The sequence below is a fragment of the Chironomus tepperi genome, unplaced genomic scaffold, assembly GCF_022539635.2.
Source record: "Chironomus tepperi strain 1889 unplaced genomic scaffold, CSIRO-AGI_Ctep_v1 contig_172, whole genome shotgun sequence".
Lineage (NCBI taxonomy): Eukaryota > Metazoa > Arthropoda > Insecta > Diptera > Chironomidae > Chironomus > Chironomus tepperi.
The window spans coordinates 368,660-386,752 of NW_027226294.1; the positions used below are offsets into that span (position 1 = coordinate 368,660).

Here is an 18,093-nt window from a genome sequence, read left to right on the forward strand (position 1 = left end):
ACACAAACAAATAAATATACAGTACTTCTGTAAAACTTTTGTAAGTTGTCTCATTGTTAAAAATGTAACGGTAATTTTAAATTTGAATACATAAACATGTAAATGAAGCAAACTTCACTTCATAAATCTGGCATTTTCCGTGTATGAGAAGACATAGACACTTATCGGTTGGAACTTTCTGAAGATGTTATTGATTATCGGGATTGTCTGATCTCTTAGAAAGTTTAAAAAATCTTAAAAGACCGTAGTTAGTTTAGTGCTAATCAATTTACTGCTCCATCAAGGGAAGATATTCACAAGTCGGCGATTTTTTTATGCTAATTTCATTCATTTAGAGCAAGAGAGTGAAAAAAAGAATATGAAAAAAAGATTTTTTTTTTCACTTTTTTCTCCTTCTTATAATCTAATTAATTAAGCTATGTACAATTTTTCTTCAGTTGTAAAAATTATAAACTTTTTTCTTCCACTTTTCTATACTTTAAAATTAATTCTTCTTTTAACTTGTTTGAAATCAAACTGAATTTACTGTTTTTATCTCTTTTTTTCACTGTTATCAAAAAATATCGGTTGTGATGTAGGTTCTATTACTGATTTTGTGTTTTGATACTTATGTCTGATTCTCTTTTTTATGAACTGCATTTCTCTCTGATATAAATGAATTATTGATATATAATCTTTCATTTTGAAACATTATTAAATTTTTTCTTACAAATTATTTTATCACCAAATATCGAAATGCTATTGTTGGCCTGTCTGATTGTGTGGAAGATTTGGCGGTGGGCCCTATAGATAAAGATACAAGAACATATTAATATTTATGTTTTTATAAGAAATCAACAGATAAACTTACTGGCAAAGCAGGATAGGGAGCTTGTTGTAATAAATGATGCTGTGGAATTTTGGGACCGTCTTCAGCTTTCTCCTCTTCTCTTCGCTTTAGGCATGCAGCTTTTGGATTTAAGTTTCTCTCTGCCAATAGTAATTAAGTGCAAAAATATTCATGTAATTTCCATAAATTAAAGAATATGAAAATGTTATAAAATACCTCTAACTTGCTGTTCTAATGTCATGATAACTTCTACTGCCATATTAAGAATACCGAGTTTTGTTTGTGGCTTGTCAGACTTTAGGTGTGACATGCACATTCGTCCTAACTCTTTGAGGGCTTCATTTATATCACGAATTCTTATTCTGGATGAGAAAAAAGAAAATACAATCAGTATAAAGGTTATTAGTCCATTAGATAGCAAGTCTTACCTTTCTCGAGCATTATTTGCTTGTCGCCGCTCTTTCTCCTTTCGATCTTTTTCACTTGGATCAAGAAGATCGTCATCTTCGTCACCACTAGAACAACTATGGGATGTTTTGCTGTGATGTTATTTTTGTTTTATAGAAAAGGGTGGAAAAGAAAAATGTTCACTACTCAAAATCATAATAATAAGCATAATAAATGTACGAAAGTGGAGTGAAAATGGCCAACGAAAAACTTATGGGAAGAAGAAGCTAAACCAACGAAATTATCATAAAATCCGATTACTTACTATCGTCTTTGTCTTTTCTGTCCATTCGCTTTATTTGATGCACCCCCATCCATTGAACTACTGCTTGGTTTTGTGTCCGAATCTGGCGGTTCCTTTCGTTTTTCTGTGTAAATAAATAAATTGTGTCAATATTATTATCACATAGAATAAATAAAAGAACTTACTCGAAGCAGAAGGTACGGAAGGGCGTTCAACTTTAACTGGCATATCAATTGGCAAATCTTGTGGAATTGGAGCTTGACTAAGTCCAGGCCCGTCTGCATTTTGAGGTTGTGTAGGTACATTTGCAAATTGGCTTCCAATGGTCGATTCCATTCCGCTTGACATATTAAGCTGTGGCTCACAATGGCTTCGTAAAACATTAATAGCATCATCTAAACGCTCTTCCATACGTGTACCCTATAAATAATGCATCAATAAAAATTTAATTGTTTATTCTTTTTTGTTTGAAACTTTATAAAAAAAAAAGAAAATTTTTCCAGCTTTTCATTCAAATTTTCTCAAGCAAGAAAACACATTAATTTTATTTTCAAGGAAAACAAGTCCAATATTAATAATGGGAAATGAGCATTAAAAATTCAAACTACTCACCGTAGCATTTTCGGCCTGATCACGCAACATAACGAATGCTTCATCCAATAATTCTGGCTGATTGGCCTTTATATGCATTTTTTTTATAAATTAATATTTTTTTTAGCGAAATCCCACGAAAACAATAATTTTTAGCATAAGCATCACACAAAACATATTTTTTTGAGATGCAATAAAAAGGAATAATAAAAATAAAGGAAATAAATGTTAAAAAAAGTTCACACAAATTAGAAAATTAATATAAAAACAAAGGATGTGAATTAAGTTAATTAAATACACAATTAAGGGATATACTTTTGACATCATGCAAGCAAACAGGCACTAAATTTCCTCAATTTTTTTCATGTTATTTCAATCCCATCAAGCAACAAGTTGCAAAATAATGAAAATTTTAAAAGCATGAATTGTTTGTTTCGATATGTATGAAGGGGAAATGCCGACAACATTCAACAGTTTTAATGTGGATACAACATGTTCATATTGTGTCATAGAAACATCTCTTAGAACGTGTTTTATGACAAAATAGATATCCAATGAATCAAGAATGACAAAAGTATTAGATATTATTAATGCAAAAGGAATGAAGAGTGAGGATGACATGAAAACAGTGCCCATACATTATGCTTATTAAAAAATGAAAATTCACATAAAACAACATAAATTTTGGTGTAATTTTTTTTAGTAAGGAACACGTGAATAATTACCATGTGCAAACCGCGATGTACCAAATCAGGTGCGCCATATTGTCCGTTTTGAATGCCATTTAATACAGGAGTTGTTGCTGGATTGTTGTTAATTACAACATTTGCTGGTGTCAATTGTTGCCATGAAGTGCTTGGTGTAGAATTGTGAATAGCTAGTGAAGTGCCGGGCGTTTGTGTTAAAGGTGGCGGAGAATTGACGGGCGTTGATGGATTCGAACTATAACTGCTGATACTTTGATCATTTGGATACATCTACAAACATAAAATTATTTTGATTTTGTTAGTACTACTGATGACTTTTTGTGATTAATTGCTTAAAGTTATTACCGTTTGAAGTGCTTTTCCAACTAATGTGTCATTTTGCAAATTGTGCTGATGACTTAGTGTGGGATTATAAAGTGCTGGATTAGTCGATGGTGTTGATCCATTACTACTACCCCGAAAAGAGCTCATTGGCGGTAATGGCTGAGGTGTTGTGCTCATATGCGGTGGTGCTTCAATGTGCGGTGACATTCCATAGTGCGTTTCATGTTGTGCCATATGAGGTGTGTGATTTACATTATGATAATTTCCTGCTGTCGATGACTGTGCATAATTTCCACCTGATGTTGCCGGCGAATACCATGAGCCACTGGCTGAGTCATAAAAGTTTTCAGGTGCATAAATTGCGCTAGATTTTGGCGATGTGTAACGATTTGGATCATTTACATTAACGACTGGAGGTCCTTCAACAAACTCATCTGCGCCATATTGTAAACCAACTGATTCCATAGCTGCATATGCATTTGGAAATGGTTTTTCTGAACCTGCAAAAAAATGAACAGCATTACATCAATAATTTAATTGTTACAAATTTCACGTTCTCGAAATAAAAAGGAAGGCGATTGAGACACATTATTATAACAGTATTGCAAGCAAAGTAAATGTACGTTAACTGAGTGTATACAAATTTACTAAAGAATTTTTTAAAAAGAGTAAATGAGTATATAAGACGAGGAAAAATAAACGTGTAAATAAATATATGTATCAATAAACTGGAGGTAAGGTATAATTATAAAGACCGTCTTGTTTTACATTATATTCTCATTTCTTGTGCACATATCTATCAAGAGTTTTTCTTTATGTATCAACATTTTTTTTTTTTATTTTATTTTTCGGTAGATATGCTGTGAGAAGAACGAATAATAATAAGTGCAATAAGTGCAGAAAACTTTCATTTCTTATACATAATTTTTCTGTCTCTATCTCTCGTTATAATGCAATAATATCACCAATACATACATTAACAGAACAACAAAATTATATTATTATGTATTAAGCGCAAAAAAATAACAAGTTTAGTTTGGAGGAAAAAATTAAATGCTTAAGTGTCCAACGATTTTTTTGTGTCTTAATTTACATATATTCCTTTTTTTGTGTAAAAGAACGGTATATTGTAAGAAAAAGGTCAATAATGCAGCTGTCTGATTTTGATTTTCTTCTTTCTTTTGGTGCATTTCAACTTGACAAGATTCACTGGATCATCTACATCCTTTATGCTTAATTTTTATTGTTCAATTTTCACTTGCTTTAGGGATCATTTTTTTCGAGATCCAGTGGTAATTTTGTGCACTTTTATGCTTGCATTATGACTTAGGAGATAGATAATCACAGCGAAGAAAGCAAAAAGATTTAAAGAGAGAAAGAAAAGTGAAAAAATCTCATCGTTAATACGAGAAAAAAAGGATCACAAAAGTCTTTTTTTCGTCACAGACTTAAAGATTTTATTTCTTCTATAAGATAAAATATATTGGTAATATTTATGCTGAACGAGCTTGCTTCTTATTAACATTTAAATGGATAATTTTAAGCGATTCTCGTTTTGCCTTGAAAATCTGTCGATAGTTTTAATGTAAATTTATGATCGCAAAGAAAAAAAAACAATAAAAGATTTTAAGTATATTAAAATCCACTTTGGACAGTTCACTATTAACTTTATCATGTATCTTTATCATATTTCTCATTGGCCTTCCAATTTTGTCACTCTATGCTGCACATAATGCTCTTAAATTGGACACAAATCATGAAAATATTGTTTTTGATTCCTTTGAATGTTTTGAATCTTGTAGGCCATTTTTTATTTTCACTTTTTCATCATTTCACCGCACTTTTGGATAATTATGTCTTATTTTATAGCACTCTTTGGACATTAATTTAGTGAATTAAACTTCTTTTTTACCTGGTTGTTTGTTAGCAATTTTATTAAAACAGTTTTGAAAAACATGATACAATTCGTCCTCCATTTTGAAATTTAGGGGAAACAAACTAAAAATGCGGGGCAATCTACGACTTCCTTAAAAAAATAAATAAATAATTTTATTCCTTTTTTTCTCTAAATTTACTTATTTTTAACAACTCAAATTTTAACATTCAGTTAGTTTTAATGTTAGTTATAGCAGGTAATTTTTGTTTAAAAATATTTTGTCTCTAAGTTTTGTACTTTTTTTGAAAATACTGTAACGGTTTTTGAATTTTCAAATTTGAACGCTTGATTTTTTCAAAAGAAAACAGAAAAATAGGTAAATAAAACAATTAAAAATTTTAACAAGATTTGCTGATATTGACACTGTAATCATGGCTACAAAAGGTAAATAATCTGATAAATAATCAATTCATTATGAAGAAATTCATTTACAATTATAGAAAAGCCAATCAAACAAGAAAGCGATTCAAAATCGGAAGCTCGCTCAAAATTAAATGAAGCATTAGCATTAGCAGAGTCTGAAGTACATAATATGTTAGGCTCAGAGGAAGAGGAGGGTTTGGAAGATGAAGAAATGGCAGAGGAGGAAGAAGTTGATACAAAAAAAATCATCAAATCTGAACATTTTGAAGGACATGACGAGGAGTCACTTATGGACGAAGAAGACGAGGAATATGCTCCGGTCATCAAAAAAGAACCAAAGTCAACAGTCAAATTACCCAAACCAGTACAATTACCATCATACATTATGAAACTTTTCGATCGAAGTGTCAATTTGGCAAAATTCGATGAAGATACGCCGTTATATCCTCTTTGTCGTGCATGGATGAAAAATCAACCACGAGCACCAGCAGTTAAAAGTGAAAAAACTACAGATCCAATTATACAAACTGTTGAAGACGGTGATGTCGTTGAAATGCCAAAAATAAGAATTCGTAAATCAAAACATTTAGTAACAAGGCCTGATAACAAGCTAAACAAGAAGGATTTTGACAAGCTTATAGACTCTGAAGTATGGACGAAAGAAAAATTACTAGAATATCATCGTACGCAATGGTTAGCAGAAAAGGCTAGACATATTGAGGCATCCAGGATATTTGAGGAGAAGCATTTTACAGCTAATTTACAACTACTTGACTCTTTGCAAAAGGACGCTGAGGAATGATAATTTAATAACTTTTTTGATTTATATCTTTTCGTATTTTCTCTTATTGGTTTAGAGCATCTTATATACTATTACGCGTTTTTTCCTTTGAATGCTATATTCTTATATGTATTTTACACGACTTTATGAAATAAACGTAAATCAGATTTTAATTTAAAGAAGAACCAAGAGCAATACACTTTCCTTTAATGTCCTTTTCACAGTTAGATGATTTTTATTGTTGTAAAAGGCATATTCACGTGTAATGCCATTGTCTATCCACGTGAGTCCTATGCGTTCAATTTTCACTTACCATTATTAATTACATAGATTAGTCAATTAGGTATGTAGGTATATGGAACGTTATATAAGCTAATAAGTTCTGATGACTTCATTTGATTTTTCTTAATTAATTTACATTCATCATTGAAATGAAGACATTGAAAATCGTTTTCATTCCATAGATTTACATGCAGATATTCACAGAAATATGATCTATTTTTGTATAAGAAAATATGGGAAGGAGAAGGAGATTCGATTGCTGCTATATGTAAGGAACACGTGAAAGAAAAAATCATGTGGATTCATGTGTTCTGAAACGAGAGAGATATTAGGTATCGTATGCGTCTTCGTTGTTACGTCTTCTATTTCACTTTTGTGTACCATCCACCTCAATACTGAGGAAAGTCATTTCTCTGGCTGTGGTTTCGTGACTGAAAATCGGAGTAAAAAATGAGGAATAAGGCATTGAATTTATATTTTCAAGTACATACATAGATGATACTTTACATTTTTTTTTTTGCAAAGATTTTTTATTGAAAAGAAAAGAAGATTCCTTTTTCTAATGCTTGTAAGAAATCACGTTGGATATACAAACTATAACGTTAATAATCATCAAAAATTTTTGTTCGAGTACACTTGACAGATAATGATAAGACAGTTAAATGAATAATATTAGTAAGCATTCTTAAGTAGTGTATCAAATATATTTTTTTCTTTTTTTCTATCCTCACTCTTGAGGAGTTCCTTTGTGTGTTTTTATGTATAAAAGCTATTGACAAAAAATTTGAGAATTCAAGCATTTGATGGGTAACAGTTAAGAGTCTTATAAGTACATGAGAATGCGTAATTAAATTCTTCAGTTTTAACATCTTGGTAAGTAAAATTCAATACAAATTTTCGTCTACAAATAAAGGCAAACATTTCCGCATCCACAAATGAAGCTTCAAAAGCTTTGGAATGCATTCAAAAAAATTATAATCTTCTTTAACATTCTGTATTAAAAATCCCTTTAATACTTTTTAACTTTTCTTTGGTATAAAATGTTGTAGAAATTGTCTGATTTTTGATTTGGCTTCTCAGGTGGATATCCTTTAGAGAATTATAATAGTGTATTCTAAATTTCCTGTCTCTTGTTGCATTTTTCAGGTTTAGTATAGAAATCGTTCACAAATGACATTTATCATGTCTATGTCTATTTGGTAAGTCATACATAAATGTCCTCATACAAAACATTTCCTTGTCACACGCTTCCTCTAAATTTCCTAACTGTCAAAAATTTGAATTTAATGTAAACACTAACACTATGAAAGAAAATTGTCAAAATTTTGATTTGCTATATTTCCTCTTTTAATTGAGTTTTTTAAGTACAGAAGCATTGGAAGTGCTTTGTTATTATTTGATCTAATTGACTAAAGTTAAAAAATATTGTATCTCTTCTTTTTTGTGTAAAAATGTGAAAAATGCATTTTTAAAAATTAATTTGATTGTATTAGTGTGCACAACATTTCGTGTAACAAAGTGACCTTTGTATGAGAGCATCTTTATATCTTATGTGAGAGGGATAAGGATGTAGTCCCAAAAAAATCCCATTCCAAAAACGCATAAAGTGAACGACTCTTTAATATTAAATTCTTCCTGAGCATAATAAGGACATAATAAAGGAAGTTATGCAGAATAATACATAACTAATCCCAAATATTAATCCTTGAATTAACAAGAAAGCAGGGTAGTAGATACTTCAAATACCACGCCTGTCTAAATACAAAAATCTCATCGATTTTCCTCACCAAGTTGAGCTTTTTAATGCCTCCTGGTAGTTATGTCAATATTAATTTGTGTTCTTGATTTATTCATATTTTCTTGGTCCTTAAAGATTTCATCATATCATATTTCCTTTATGATGATTATAATAAGCTAATTCATTAATGTTTTAATTTTTAAATAAATAATTTGTAAGGCATTATGAGACTGTACATGAGTGCCTTTTCAAAGAGAATTTTGATGCTTGTGTTGTGGAGAATGATGGAAGAGATTTTCGTCGTCGTCGTACGGCAGGACTTAAATTATATTTAATATTTGCTTGTGAAAGAAGCTCCTTAAATACAGTAAGAATATTTATGTTGTCTTTTGCGCTACATTCGACATAACCACACTCCCATTCATATCGGACAGTTGCCTCAGCTATTTCCTTTTTACATTTTCTTTGATCGAATGGTAAATCAATTTTATTACAGCATACGACAATTGGTACTCGTGGACCTCTCTTTTTGATAATCTATATCATGAGAAAAATGAAATATGGAATGGAAATAAAATATTAATATTAATGGAAGTTACTCAATTCCTTTATAATTAAATTGCATTTCAGTGTCTATTGAGACATTCTTTTTGTACATTATATACTGTTTGCATTACCTTTTCTCGAAGACGCATAACTTCATTCCATGATTCCTCACTATCTATGCTGAATACTAATATAAATGCATTAGATGTTGATATGGACAAAGCTTGCATTGCTGGAAATTGAAATGCACCACTTGTGTCGAGAATGTCAAGTGTCAACGAGCTACCATCAGCTAAATTATATTCGCCTCGATGTAATTCCTCAATAGTTTGGCGATAACGACTACAAAACTTATCATAAAGAAATTGTGAGACAATTTGTGTCTTTCCAACAAAAGCTGATCCCATCACAACGACTCGATGCTTCATAACAACTTGTGCTGATTTTCCATCTATATAAATCATAAACAAAAAGGTACATCATCATTTATCGTCTGCGTACAAAATACCACATTTAATTTTTCTTAGAAACTTCTTCTACTTTCTCACGACTCTTATGTATTTAATAATGGGAAATAGAGGAAGGAGGCAATAGAAATTTTTATTTACCTGTAAAAGCACCAGAATCAGATGTAGTTGATGGCCTCGATGCTTGTGTTAGCGTAACATGATTTTGTGTTGTATGCTGTGGTGAAAGAATCCTTAAGCCACTCATCGAGTGCTCTGGAATCAATATATTCCTTGAAAATTGTGAAGTTCTTGTTGACATGATGTTGTTTATACTAAATCAGGAAGAAATAATGCAATTAGTATGGTTTATGGTTACTTGGTGCTGCATTGATATGTGGCTTTATGTTTTTTTGAGTTTTAAAGGATGTTATTGTGTTCACGGAATCAATTCAATTTGTTCAAAGGTCAATTTTACTTTCGGTATCCAACACATTTAATTGGAAGGATATGCCCGAGCAGCACAGCTATGTCTAGAACACTTCTAAGACTCCGCATTATCCATAAGACGTAATGTTACCCTGAAGGCACTGTGATTGTTGGTTACGACTCATTTGTCCGGTTAAAAATGTGGTCCGCTACATTGTGCTGCTTTGGCATGTTTGTTAATGTCTAGGAACTAGGTATCATTCTTCTATAAAATGATTTATAAAGGAAGCATCTAACTAGAAAATGAAGGATGAAGAGCTTTCAAGTTCCTTTCTAAGTCGTCATTCAGAATTGTGGATTCTTATTCTGTTGACATATTAAGTAACGTTAGAAAGGACAGTTCCTTTTCTCACAGTTAGCATTACGTGATATTTAAACGACCCTTTACAAAAATTGATCCTTTCGACGGAAAAATGAATTTCCTTTTGGCAATCTATACTTGAATCTAATATCATCTCGACGAACGATTCTAAAGAATCAAATTAAGTAAATAACTTATAGCATTCAAGACGACTAACTTATTGTATTGAATCCAAGAAAAATTGTACGTTTTCTACTTTAATATAAATCAAGAATTCTTTCAAACTTCTTCAATATTTTGACTAGATTCTTCAACTATGGAAAATTAGGAATCAGTAATCATTTGAAAGCAAATCATTGGATTCTTAGAAGAGGAAGAAAAAGGTTTTGAAAATTGCGTTGAACAACACAGACCTACACACTAGATCCAAAAATAATTTCTAAATGTATGAAGGAGGGAGGTTTATTTACAAGAAAATTAATTGGCGAAATTTTACATTCGTTAATAAAGTGAATGAAATTTATTCTTAGAATCAATTCAAAGGGATTCTTTCAAGCACAAAGAAGTATGTATGGAATTTAATAAAGTTAAACAATTTTCAGAAAAGATTTTTTTCAAATTTAAAGCGATTCCTTTTAAAATGTGTAGTCATGCTTTATTTTTAAATACAAAGCTTACTAGACCTTTCTCGATTGTGCGAAATTTTGAATCGTTTGTTGCTCTTTAAACGCTGCAAAAATCCTTAATTAAAGAGAAAAATTTAGAAAATTTAAACTTTTTTTAATGCAATTATTAATAGATGCATTCGTTTTTTAGGAATTATAGATTAACAATACAAAATAATGACAGATTAAGATATTATAATTATTATTAGAACGAAATTAACAATTAGTTAGTTTGTTTAATAAGTTAAAGTAATGTTTTTCAATGAAGCAAATTTTGTAGTTTTTGAGACACGAATTAGACGAATTTGACTTATCCAGAGAATCACCCAAAACAATTTTCAGAAAAGATTTTTTTCAAATTTAAAGCGATTCCTTTTAAAATGTATAGACATTTTCATACAAAGCTTACTAGACCTTTCTCGATTGTGCGAAAATTTGTATACTAATTCAAACAAAGAAATTTGGAAAATTTGAAATTTTATGCAACTGTTAATAGATGCATTCATTTTTAAATTATTGTCTGGTAGACTTAAGTATAATAAAGCATTTGCATTGCTTCTGTATTTAAGGAATTCAACTGAAAGTATAAAATCTTGCAAATCAAATTTTGACAAATTTCTTTCATAGTGTTAGTGTTTACAAAGAATTCAAAAACTTAGCCGTTAAAAAGCGTCGCTTTGTATGAGAATTTCTGGATGATTCTTTTATTCAGCAGAATCGGATACAGAACTTTCTTGAATTTAGTACTTGATCCCAGTAATAGGGAATGGAATTAAGTATTGCTTTGAAAAACCTCTTAGTAAATTGAAAGAAATTCTAATCCATAAAAGGGATGTCTCCTTAACCCATAATCCCTCATTAAATACAACCCTGGTTCAAAGCACTGTAGATGAACTTATGGAGATTTAATGCCATTTAATGAAAAGCACGAAGCAAAATAATCTACAATAATCACATTCGTTAATCTTAAATTTTTTTTCTTTAAAGATGATGCTGTCTATATTATTGCTTAACATCATTAAATTTGAAATATTAGATTGGATAGCAGATGTACATGAACAATTTAGAAACAAATTTAATCGATGTCTTAATACATTAATATAAATTCACTTGAAATAACAAGATTGTAATGAAAAAGAATAAGAATTCCAGGAAGATTATGGCTGAAGTATACAATTTATTTGGAATCATTGTCGATAAGTATTTAATGATTTTTGAGAGCTTTTTTAAAGGAAAATTAAAATTCATCGAAACTTTGTTGATTTTATTATTAAAGTTGTTGCCACAATTTAAATCCATTTAAACAACTTTTAGGTATCGAATTTGATTGTACTTAATCAAAAAGTTTTCAAACTAAATGTTTTCATCACATTAAGCCTTGAAAAGGTTACGCAGTGATATTTTGTAATTGAAGATTAATTTCTAAGCTTTGGTTCTTCTGCATAATCAGTCAGTCGTTTTAGATGAAGTTGCCTAGGTAAAAGAACATGAAATCAGACAGTTGGCAATAAATGTAATTATAATTTAGACTTCTCATGAAGGAAGCATATTCATCGATCAGTGTAGAATTGAAATCCATTTTCATCCTGAATAGCATTTTACGGTAATACTGTACCACATGGGGCACTTTTTCTTTTTGCTTTTTTTGGATAGTTCTTGACTTTTTAAGTCCAATAAATGAAGAAATACTCTAATTTAGGCGGCGGAAGCAATATTTTTTTGGGTTTTAAGTTCTTGCAGCTACTTTGCAGGAAATTTGCAGAAATTTTGCAGATAGCAAGCAATTAATTATGTGTGCTGGAAATTTTCAAATCCATTTAAATCACAGAGCATGCCATGAAGTTAGTCTGAGTGAGATCAGTGTAGAAGCTTCTAAAGAATTCTCATAATGGAATAATTATGTTTTATGGAAATCCATTTTCATCCTGAATAGCATTTTACTGTAATGTACATTTTGTACAGAAGAAAGCGCTTAATGCCTGCGGTGCTATTGACTATTTATGAAAAAGATTTTTTCTGTTTTTTCACCACCTGACTGATTTCTTCGTATCGACAGATGTTTTTCTATCCAACATACCGAGAAATTCCATGATACATAAGTAATTGTTGTGGCTTACACATGCATAAATGAATGTATTCATATATATGGATATGGCAAACATACAGACACATAAACTTAATTAATTTTATATATTAGATTAATTTCTATTGTCAAACAAAATAATTTATGATAATGTTTTTATCACTTTACATCCACAGCCCTCATTTCAGTCGTCGTATGATATACATTATTGTTATTTATTCCATACTTATAATCATATAATCTTCACTCTTCAAGATGTCTCTAATGTAAGATCTCTTCACACAACAATTTAATTATAATATAAAGTCATGAAATTTTCCAGTCTCTTCATCATAGCTATTGCTCTTTACAGCCCTTTGGCTACAATATATACACAAATTGATTCCACCCTTCAATGGTTCCGATTTATTATTACTTTTCTTCTTCTTCTTTTTTTGGTCAAATGCCTGTGGGCAACAAGTTCTGATATCACATCGACGATATAACATCCTTCAAATTATTCTAACTTAAAGCTTGATTGACATCACTCAAAAATAATTTTTTTGGAAATCCTTACACAATATGATTTATTCCTTCCTGAATAAAAAGGTTGAGGACGTGATTAATTTTTTAAAAAAATTCACTTCTTTTATTTAACTGTAAAGTTCTCAATTCGAGAACAACTTTTTCCGACTAGTACAAATTTTTTGGTTCTAATAGCTTCCGCAGACGATGTATAACTGATAAAATTATTCCTTATCCACTGATCTATATACCATTTACAACGCACTCGACGTTGCTTTCTTTTATGAAAAAATATGAAAAACGTTTTCTCAATTTCTCACAAAAAGCATGCGACATGGAGAGAAGCAAGAGATAAATGTGCTTAGAATGATGAGAGACTGAGAGCTTTTTTCTAAACGTTTATGGGGAGATTGTATCTAAAGTTGGCAATGTAATTTAATGAAAAAATATACAAAATACAAAAATGTTTCATCATTAATAAAAGCTTGATATTAAATATCGTCAGGTATACCTGTATACAGACTTTTTTTTGTATGATGTATTAATTTTCATTTCTATATAAATTGGTAATTACTGAAACAGAATAATTTTCATTAAAATTTTTTTCAAAAAGTCACAATGTGTAAAAGAAGTAACCGTAGATTCATCATTATTTTGTATGGTCTTAATTAAAAAGGAAATTAAGCTTTTCAAGTTCTTTGTTCTATATCCTTTGAATGTTTTGACAAAGGAATTACAAATGTGCAAGTTATGACTGCACTATTACAGGCATATATATAAGCTTGGACATCATACTTGTTATTGAATGTCAAAGATTAATTTAGAATACACAGAATTGATCCCTTTTGAAGTCATAACTATATTAATGTTGTCACGGTCATGGACATGAATGTGATAAATTTAAAACTAACTCGATTTTTTTTGTTTATGTTTTGGCTAGCAACACGAGGCTGTTGTTAGAGACAGTGAAGAATTCGGTATTGGTAATTGGCAAAGGGAAGCCAGCGATACAGGCAGTTTTAGACGCCGACTGTGAGAGGCCATAGATCACAGATGATCTCGAGCAACTCAATCTCTACTTACTTGGTTACTGGAACCATGCTCCGATGTGGAGCCTAGGTTTCTACAAAAGGCTTTGGATCTGACTCGATTGCCGGCTCAATTCGCTTACTTCCGTCTTTTATCTATATGACATTATTTTCTTACCTTGTTGCTTTTGCATCTTCAGGTCGTCTTTTTCCTTGTGGATTCCATCCAAAGGCGGTAACACAAACTTGTGTTTCTTCCCCCGAATTGACACTTTCTGCCTTCATGGTGTCGTCAGAGAATCATCGAGTGTTGCAGTTAATACGACGACGTAACGTAATCCTATAAGATGTTCCTAGAATCCTAACAAACACGTTGTGATGTTCGTGATAAGTTGATATTTCACAATTCCGAGTGGACACACATTCTTTAGAACTAGACATCAACTGGATATTAATTAACTGTTTTATAACATATTTTTGTTTACTCGAGTTTATTTCCAATACGATTGTTATTTCCTGGAAATTTTGATTTTTCAGAAATTATCTATAAGTGGCTGTGGACGTAGCTAAACTCTAACAAGACGTAGATATTGAATTTCATTTGGATGAAAGATTCAATTGTTCCATATGATATTCAGTGTCGACGTATTGGTCCTAAAAGGCACAAATCAGTTAATCCTTATAAAATCCGGCACCAAGCCAGTGTGATTTTGGCAAGGTGCTGGATCCGATGCATATCGATTTACATCAAATCTGGCATCAAGTCAGTCACGACGGCAAGGGGAGGATTAACCGATTTGTGCTCTCAGCATTGCTCATTAGAACTATCTGACTGGTTTATAGATCCTATAAAAAAAGAATAAAAGGATTAGTATACAACATTAGCTACGTGATAAATTACCAAAAAAATATTTCAGTAGAATTTTCAAGGTGTTATTCAATGAAAAGGATACAAAGAATTATTCCAATTGAATAAGCCAATCGATTTTGAATTTTTTCCTCGTAATTGATTGCGTTCTGATTATGTTGCAATATTCTCTTTATATTCGCGATATTCGTCTGACATTTAATTTATATGATGCCATTGTGACACAATACAAAAGATAATTTTTCAATAACAAATCAATCTATTTACAATATTTGCACCTGTTTTGAGTTAATTTACATCATATGATTGGAAGCTCAATAAATTTGATGTTTTTCAAATTACAAGTATCCTTGTCAACGCATCAGACGAGATAATAACAGAGGAGTATTCATGATTGGAGCAATTCAGTTGATGTGAAACTGTAAAGAAACAGAGATCAAAGTCGACTTTGATTTAGTCAGAGTTTGGCTGTCTCAAAAACGACCGTTAATTTTATTAAAAAAAATATTTTTTGTCATTATTATTCAAATATTTTTTGACCGTTACTAACATTTTTCTTATTAACGTAAATTTTAATTTTAAAATGAGTTGAGTCAACAACAATCTAATGTCGAAAAACTCCAATTTGAGACGGCGAATCTCTGGATTTTATATTGAAAAGTCGACTCGACTCCATACGAAATCAGAGTCGACTTCGACCTCTGCAAAGAAGATGTTAGAGAGATCTAAAATCTCATAAATAAGGCACTGGATTACAAGAATGCATCTACGCATTTAAAAAACATTTCAATGTTCATAAAAACAAAAAAAGTATGCAGGGGCAGCATAGAAAATGTTTTTCATCTGAAAGGAAAAGGAATCATTACAAACAAAAATGTATTTATTTCATTGTTTCTGTTCTTTTATTTCCTTATTTTTTATATATATTGACCTTTGACTTTTTGTATTGTTTCAAAACTTTTACATCATTTTCTTCTTGAAGAACTTTAACAGCAATAGAAGTTATAATATTCATAATGACTCATGATAAAATGACAAAAAAGTGTCTTTTTTTTGATTAAAACATCTTTCTTCCTCCTTTATACTTATTATTGTGGTAAATGAATAATTTAATGTCTGATTAAGTCAAATAACATTTGTCTCAAATAGTTCAATTTATTTATTTCTTTAAATTTATGTGTATATATGTGTATAATAATGTTATTATGTATACATTCTTCAATAAATCTCAATGTTATTTTTTCTTATCATTCGATAATTTAACTACGTGAAAAGGTAGGTAGGTATCTGTGGAATAAATAACTGTGGTTTATCTTACAAATGCAAATATGCTACTTTCAATCATGAAGATATTGATTATGAATATAAGAGTAAGGGAAGACAATGATAATATAAAATTGGATTCAAGGAATCAAGTTTCTAAACAAAATGTAGATGGAGGAATTAAAGGGAAAACTTAACGAACTATGAAATGAAGGGAAATTGTGTACATAAATTAACATAACATTCAAGCTGCAGCCATTTTTAGACATTTTCTAAAATAATGATTACTTTGATCAAAAGTTTACGAGATTTAAAATTGGAAAACTTGCTTTAACTTTAATACAATGGAGGGTATTGATTAGGGGTGTCAAACTTCCTGAAACATATCCCAATTCCTAGAAACAAAAATGAAACCTAGTCATTATAGATATGGGACTGTTCACTTATTAAATTACAGAATTGCGAACTTTTCAAAGAGGAATTCTCGGAATTTCCTTTGTTTAAATTTAGAGCAGTGGTGGGCAACCTTTTATTTTTCACGGCACACTTGGTGGAAAGCTTCGACAGAAGTCGCACATGGCATGCTGTTCATGGCATGCCGCGGCACAAAGGTTGTTTATTACTGATTTAGATCTACTTCCTTTTCCCATGTATAAATCGAATGATGGTGAAATGTTTTATAAGACCAGATGCTTCAAACTATAGCTAAATTTCACACAGAAAATCACTTTACTAAGAATTGTATTCATTTTACGACGCAACTACCAATTACTGACCCACCATAAGTTTTAGTTAGGTGAATTTTAAAGGCAAATTAAGACTTCATTGGAAGCATTCAATCCTATGACACATTTCTGGCTCATTCGATTTGTTTCTAGATTAATCAAGACCTATCCATTTTTTAAGGAATTGTGTATCTCGAGCGGCAGAAATGAAGTAGGCTCTGCTAATCCTCTATTGGCCTATTTTTGCTAGCTTTATGGACGCCAAACGGAAGCGGCTTTCATTTGGTATTAGTGAAGGAGATTTAGCCGAGCCTTAAAAGATCCGTGGCAGAGCCTTCTTGATTTCTGTCGCTCGGGTATGGCACCTCTGGTATTTATTGATTTCATACCAGCTCTTCTCAAAGGAGTATTTCTTTTTTGAAGTTCCACAAATCTCTTTGTTCTGTAAAAATGCAGACTTCAAAGTCTACTCGGATCTTGTATGGAAAAGTAGTCTTGAGTCAACTTAATTTCATGCAAAATTCGAGTCGACTTAGAATTTGGAAAAATGTGGATTCAAATTCAATATTTCAAAAATTTGTGACAATTTTGCCTAAAATGATTGCAGCTTGAAAACATCAATAAATGGATACAAAACTTTGGAGAGGAAATTGAACATCAAATAGCAAAAAAGGTAATACTGGTGTGAGTTTATTGCATTATTTTATTTTTATATCCTGAAATCACAATTTATTCGTCGAAAAAGTATTTTTTTTTTTGCTTTTATTGCTCGAGAAATAGATCCTATTTGGAGTTAGTTTCAAATTGATATTTTAATTCACACACACAATAACTGGAAAATATGAAAATAAATTTCCATTTCTAATGGGATGATGTCAACGAAATTTCATAGAATCTGTAAGTCTCTATTCAGTTTGACTGCTTTCTTTTTTC

At 30.8% G+C, this 18,093-nt stretch overlaps 3 protein-coding genes across 5 annotated transcripts; 1 reads left to right on the forward strand and 2 right to left on the reverse strand.

Annotated features, from left to right (window-relative positions):
- Positions 1–219: 219 nt before the first annotated feature.
- da (transcription factor daughterless) lies at positions 220–5,141 on the reverse strand. Of its 3 annotated transcripts, XM_070638275.1 has the most exons (11): positions 5,055–5,141; positions 3,164–3,642; positions 2,837–3,088; positions 2,133–2,198; positions 1,706–1,940; positions 1,542–1,644; positions 1,258–1,368; positions 1,046–1,191; positions 851–969; positions 710–783; positions 220–645 (listed from the first exon to the last, which is right to left on the reverse strand). In XM_070638275.1, exons 1-10 carry the CDS (start codon positions 5,116–5,118, stop codon positions 739–741), a joined length of 1,620 nt encoding a protein of 539 aa, XP_070494376.1. In that variant the 5' UTR covers positions 5,119–5,141; the 3' UTR covers positions 220–645; positions 710–738. The 3 variants fall into 3 exon arrangements, with proteins under 3 accessions (XP_070494376.1, XP_070494375.1, XP_070494377.1); XM_070638274.1 differs by having other exon boundaries at positions 220–783; XM_070638276.1 differs by lacking the exon at positions 2,133–2,198 and having other exon boundaries at positions 220–783.
- Positions 5,142–5,362: 221 nt separating this feature from the next.
- Positions 5,363–6,402, forward strand: mip40 (Myb-interacting protein 40). Its single transcript, XM_070638332.1, has 2 exons — positions 5,363–5,462; positions 5,519–6,402. The coding sequence occupies exons 1-2, from the start codon at positions 5,450–5,452 to the stop codon at positions 6,241–6,243; spliced, it is 738 nt and encodes a 245-aa protein (XP_070494433.1). The 5' UTR covers positions 5,363–5,449; the 3' UTR covers positions 6,244–6,402.
- A 665-nt stretch (positions 6,403–7,067) lies between these two features.
- On the reverse strand, positions 7,068–13,476 carry LOC139088961 (ras-related protein Rap-2b-like). The gene is made up of 4 exons (XM_070638326.1): positions 13,329–13,476; positions 9,397–9,569; positions 8,920–9,239; positions 7,068–8,779 (listed from the first exon to the last, which is right to left on the reverse strand). Exons 2-4 carry the CDS (start codon positions 9,554–9,556, stop codon positions 8,465–8,467), a joined length of 795 nt encoding a protein of 264 aa, XP_070494427.1. The 5' UTR covers positions 9,557–9,569; positions 13,329–13,476; the 3' UTR covers positions 7,068–8,464.
- Positions 13,477–18,093: the final 4,617 nt, after the last annotated feature.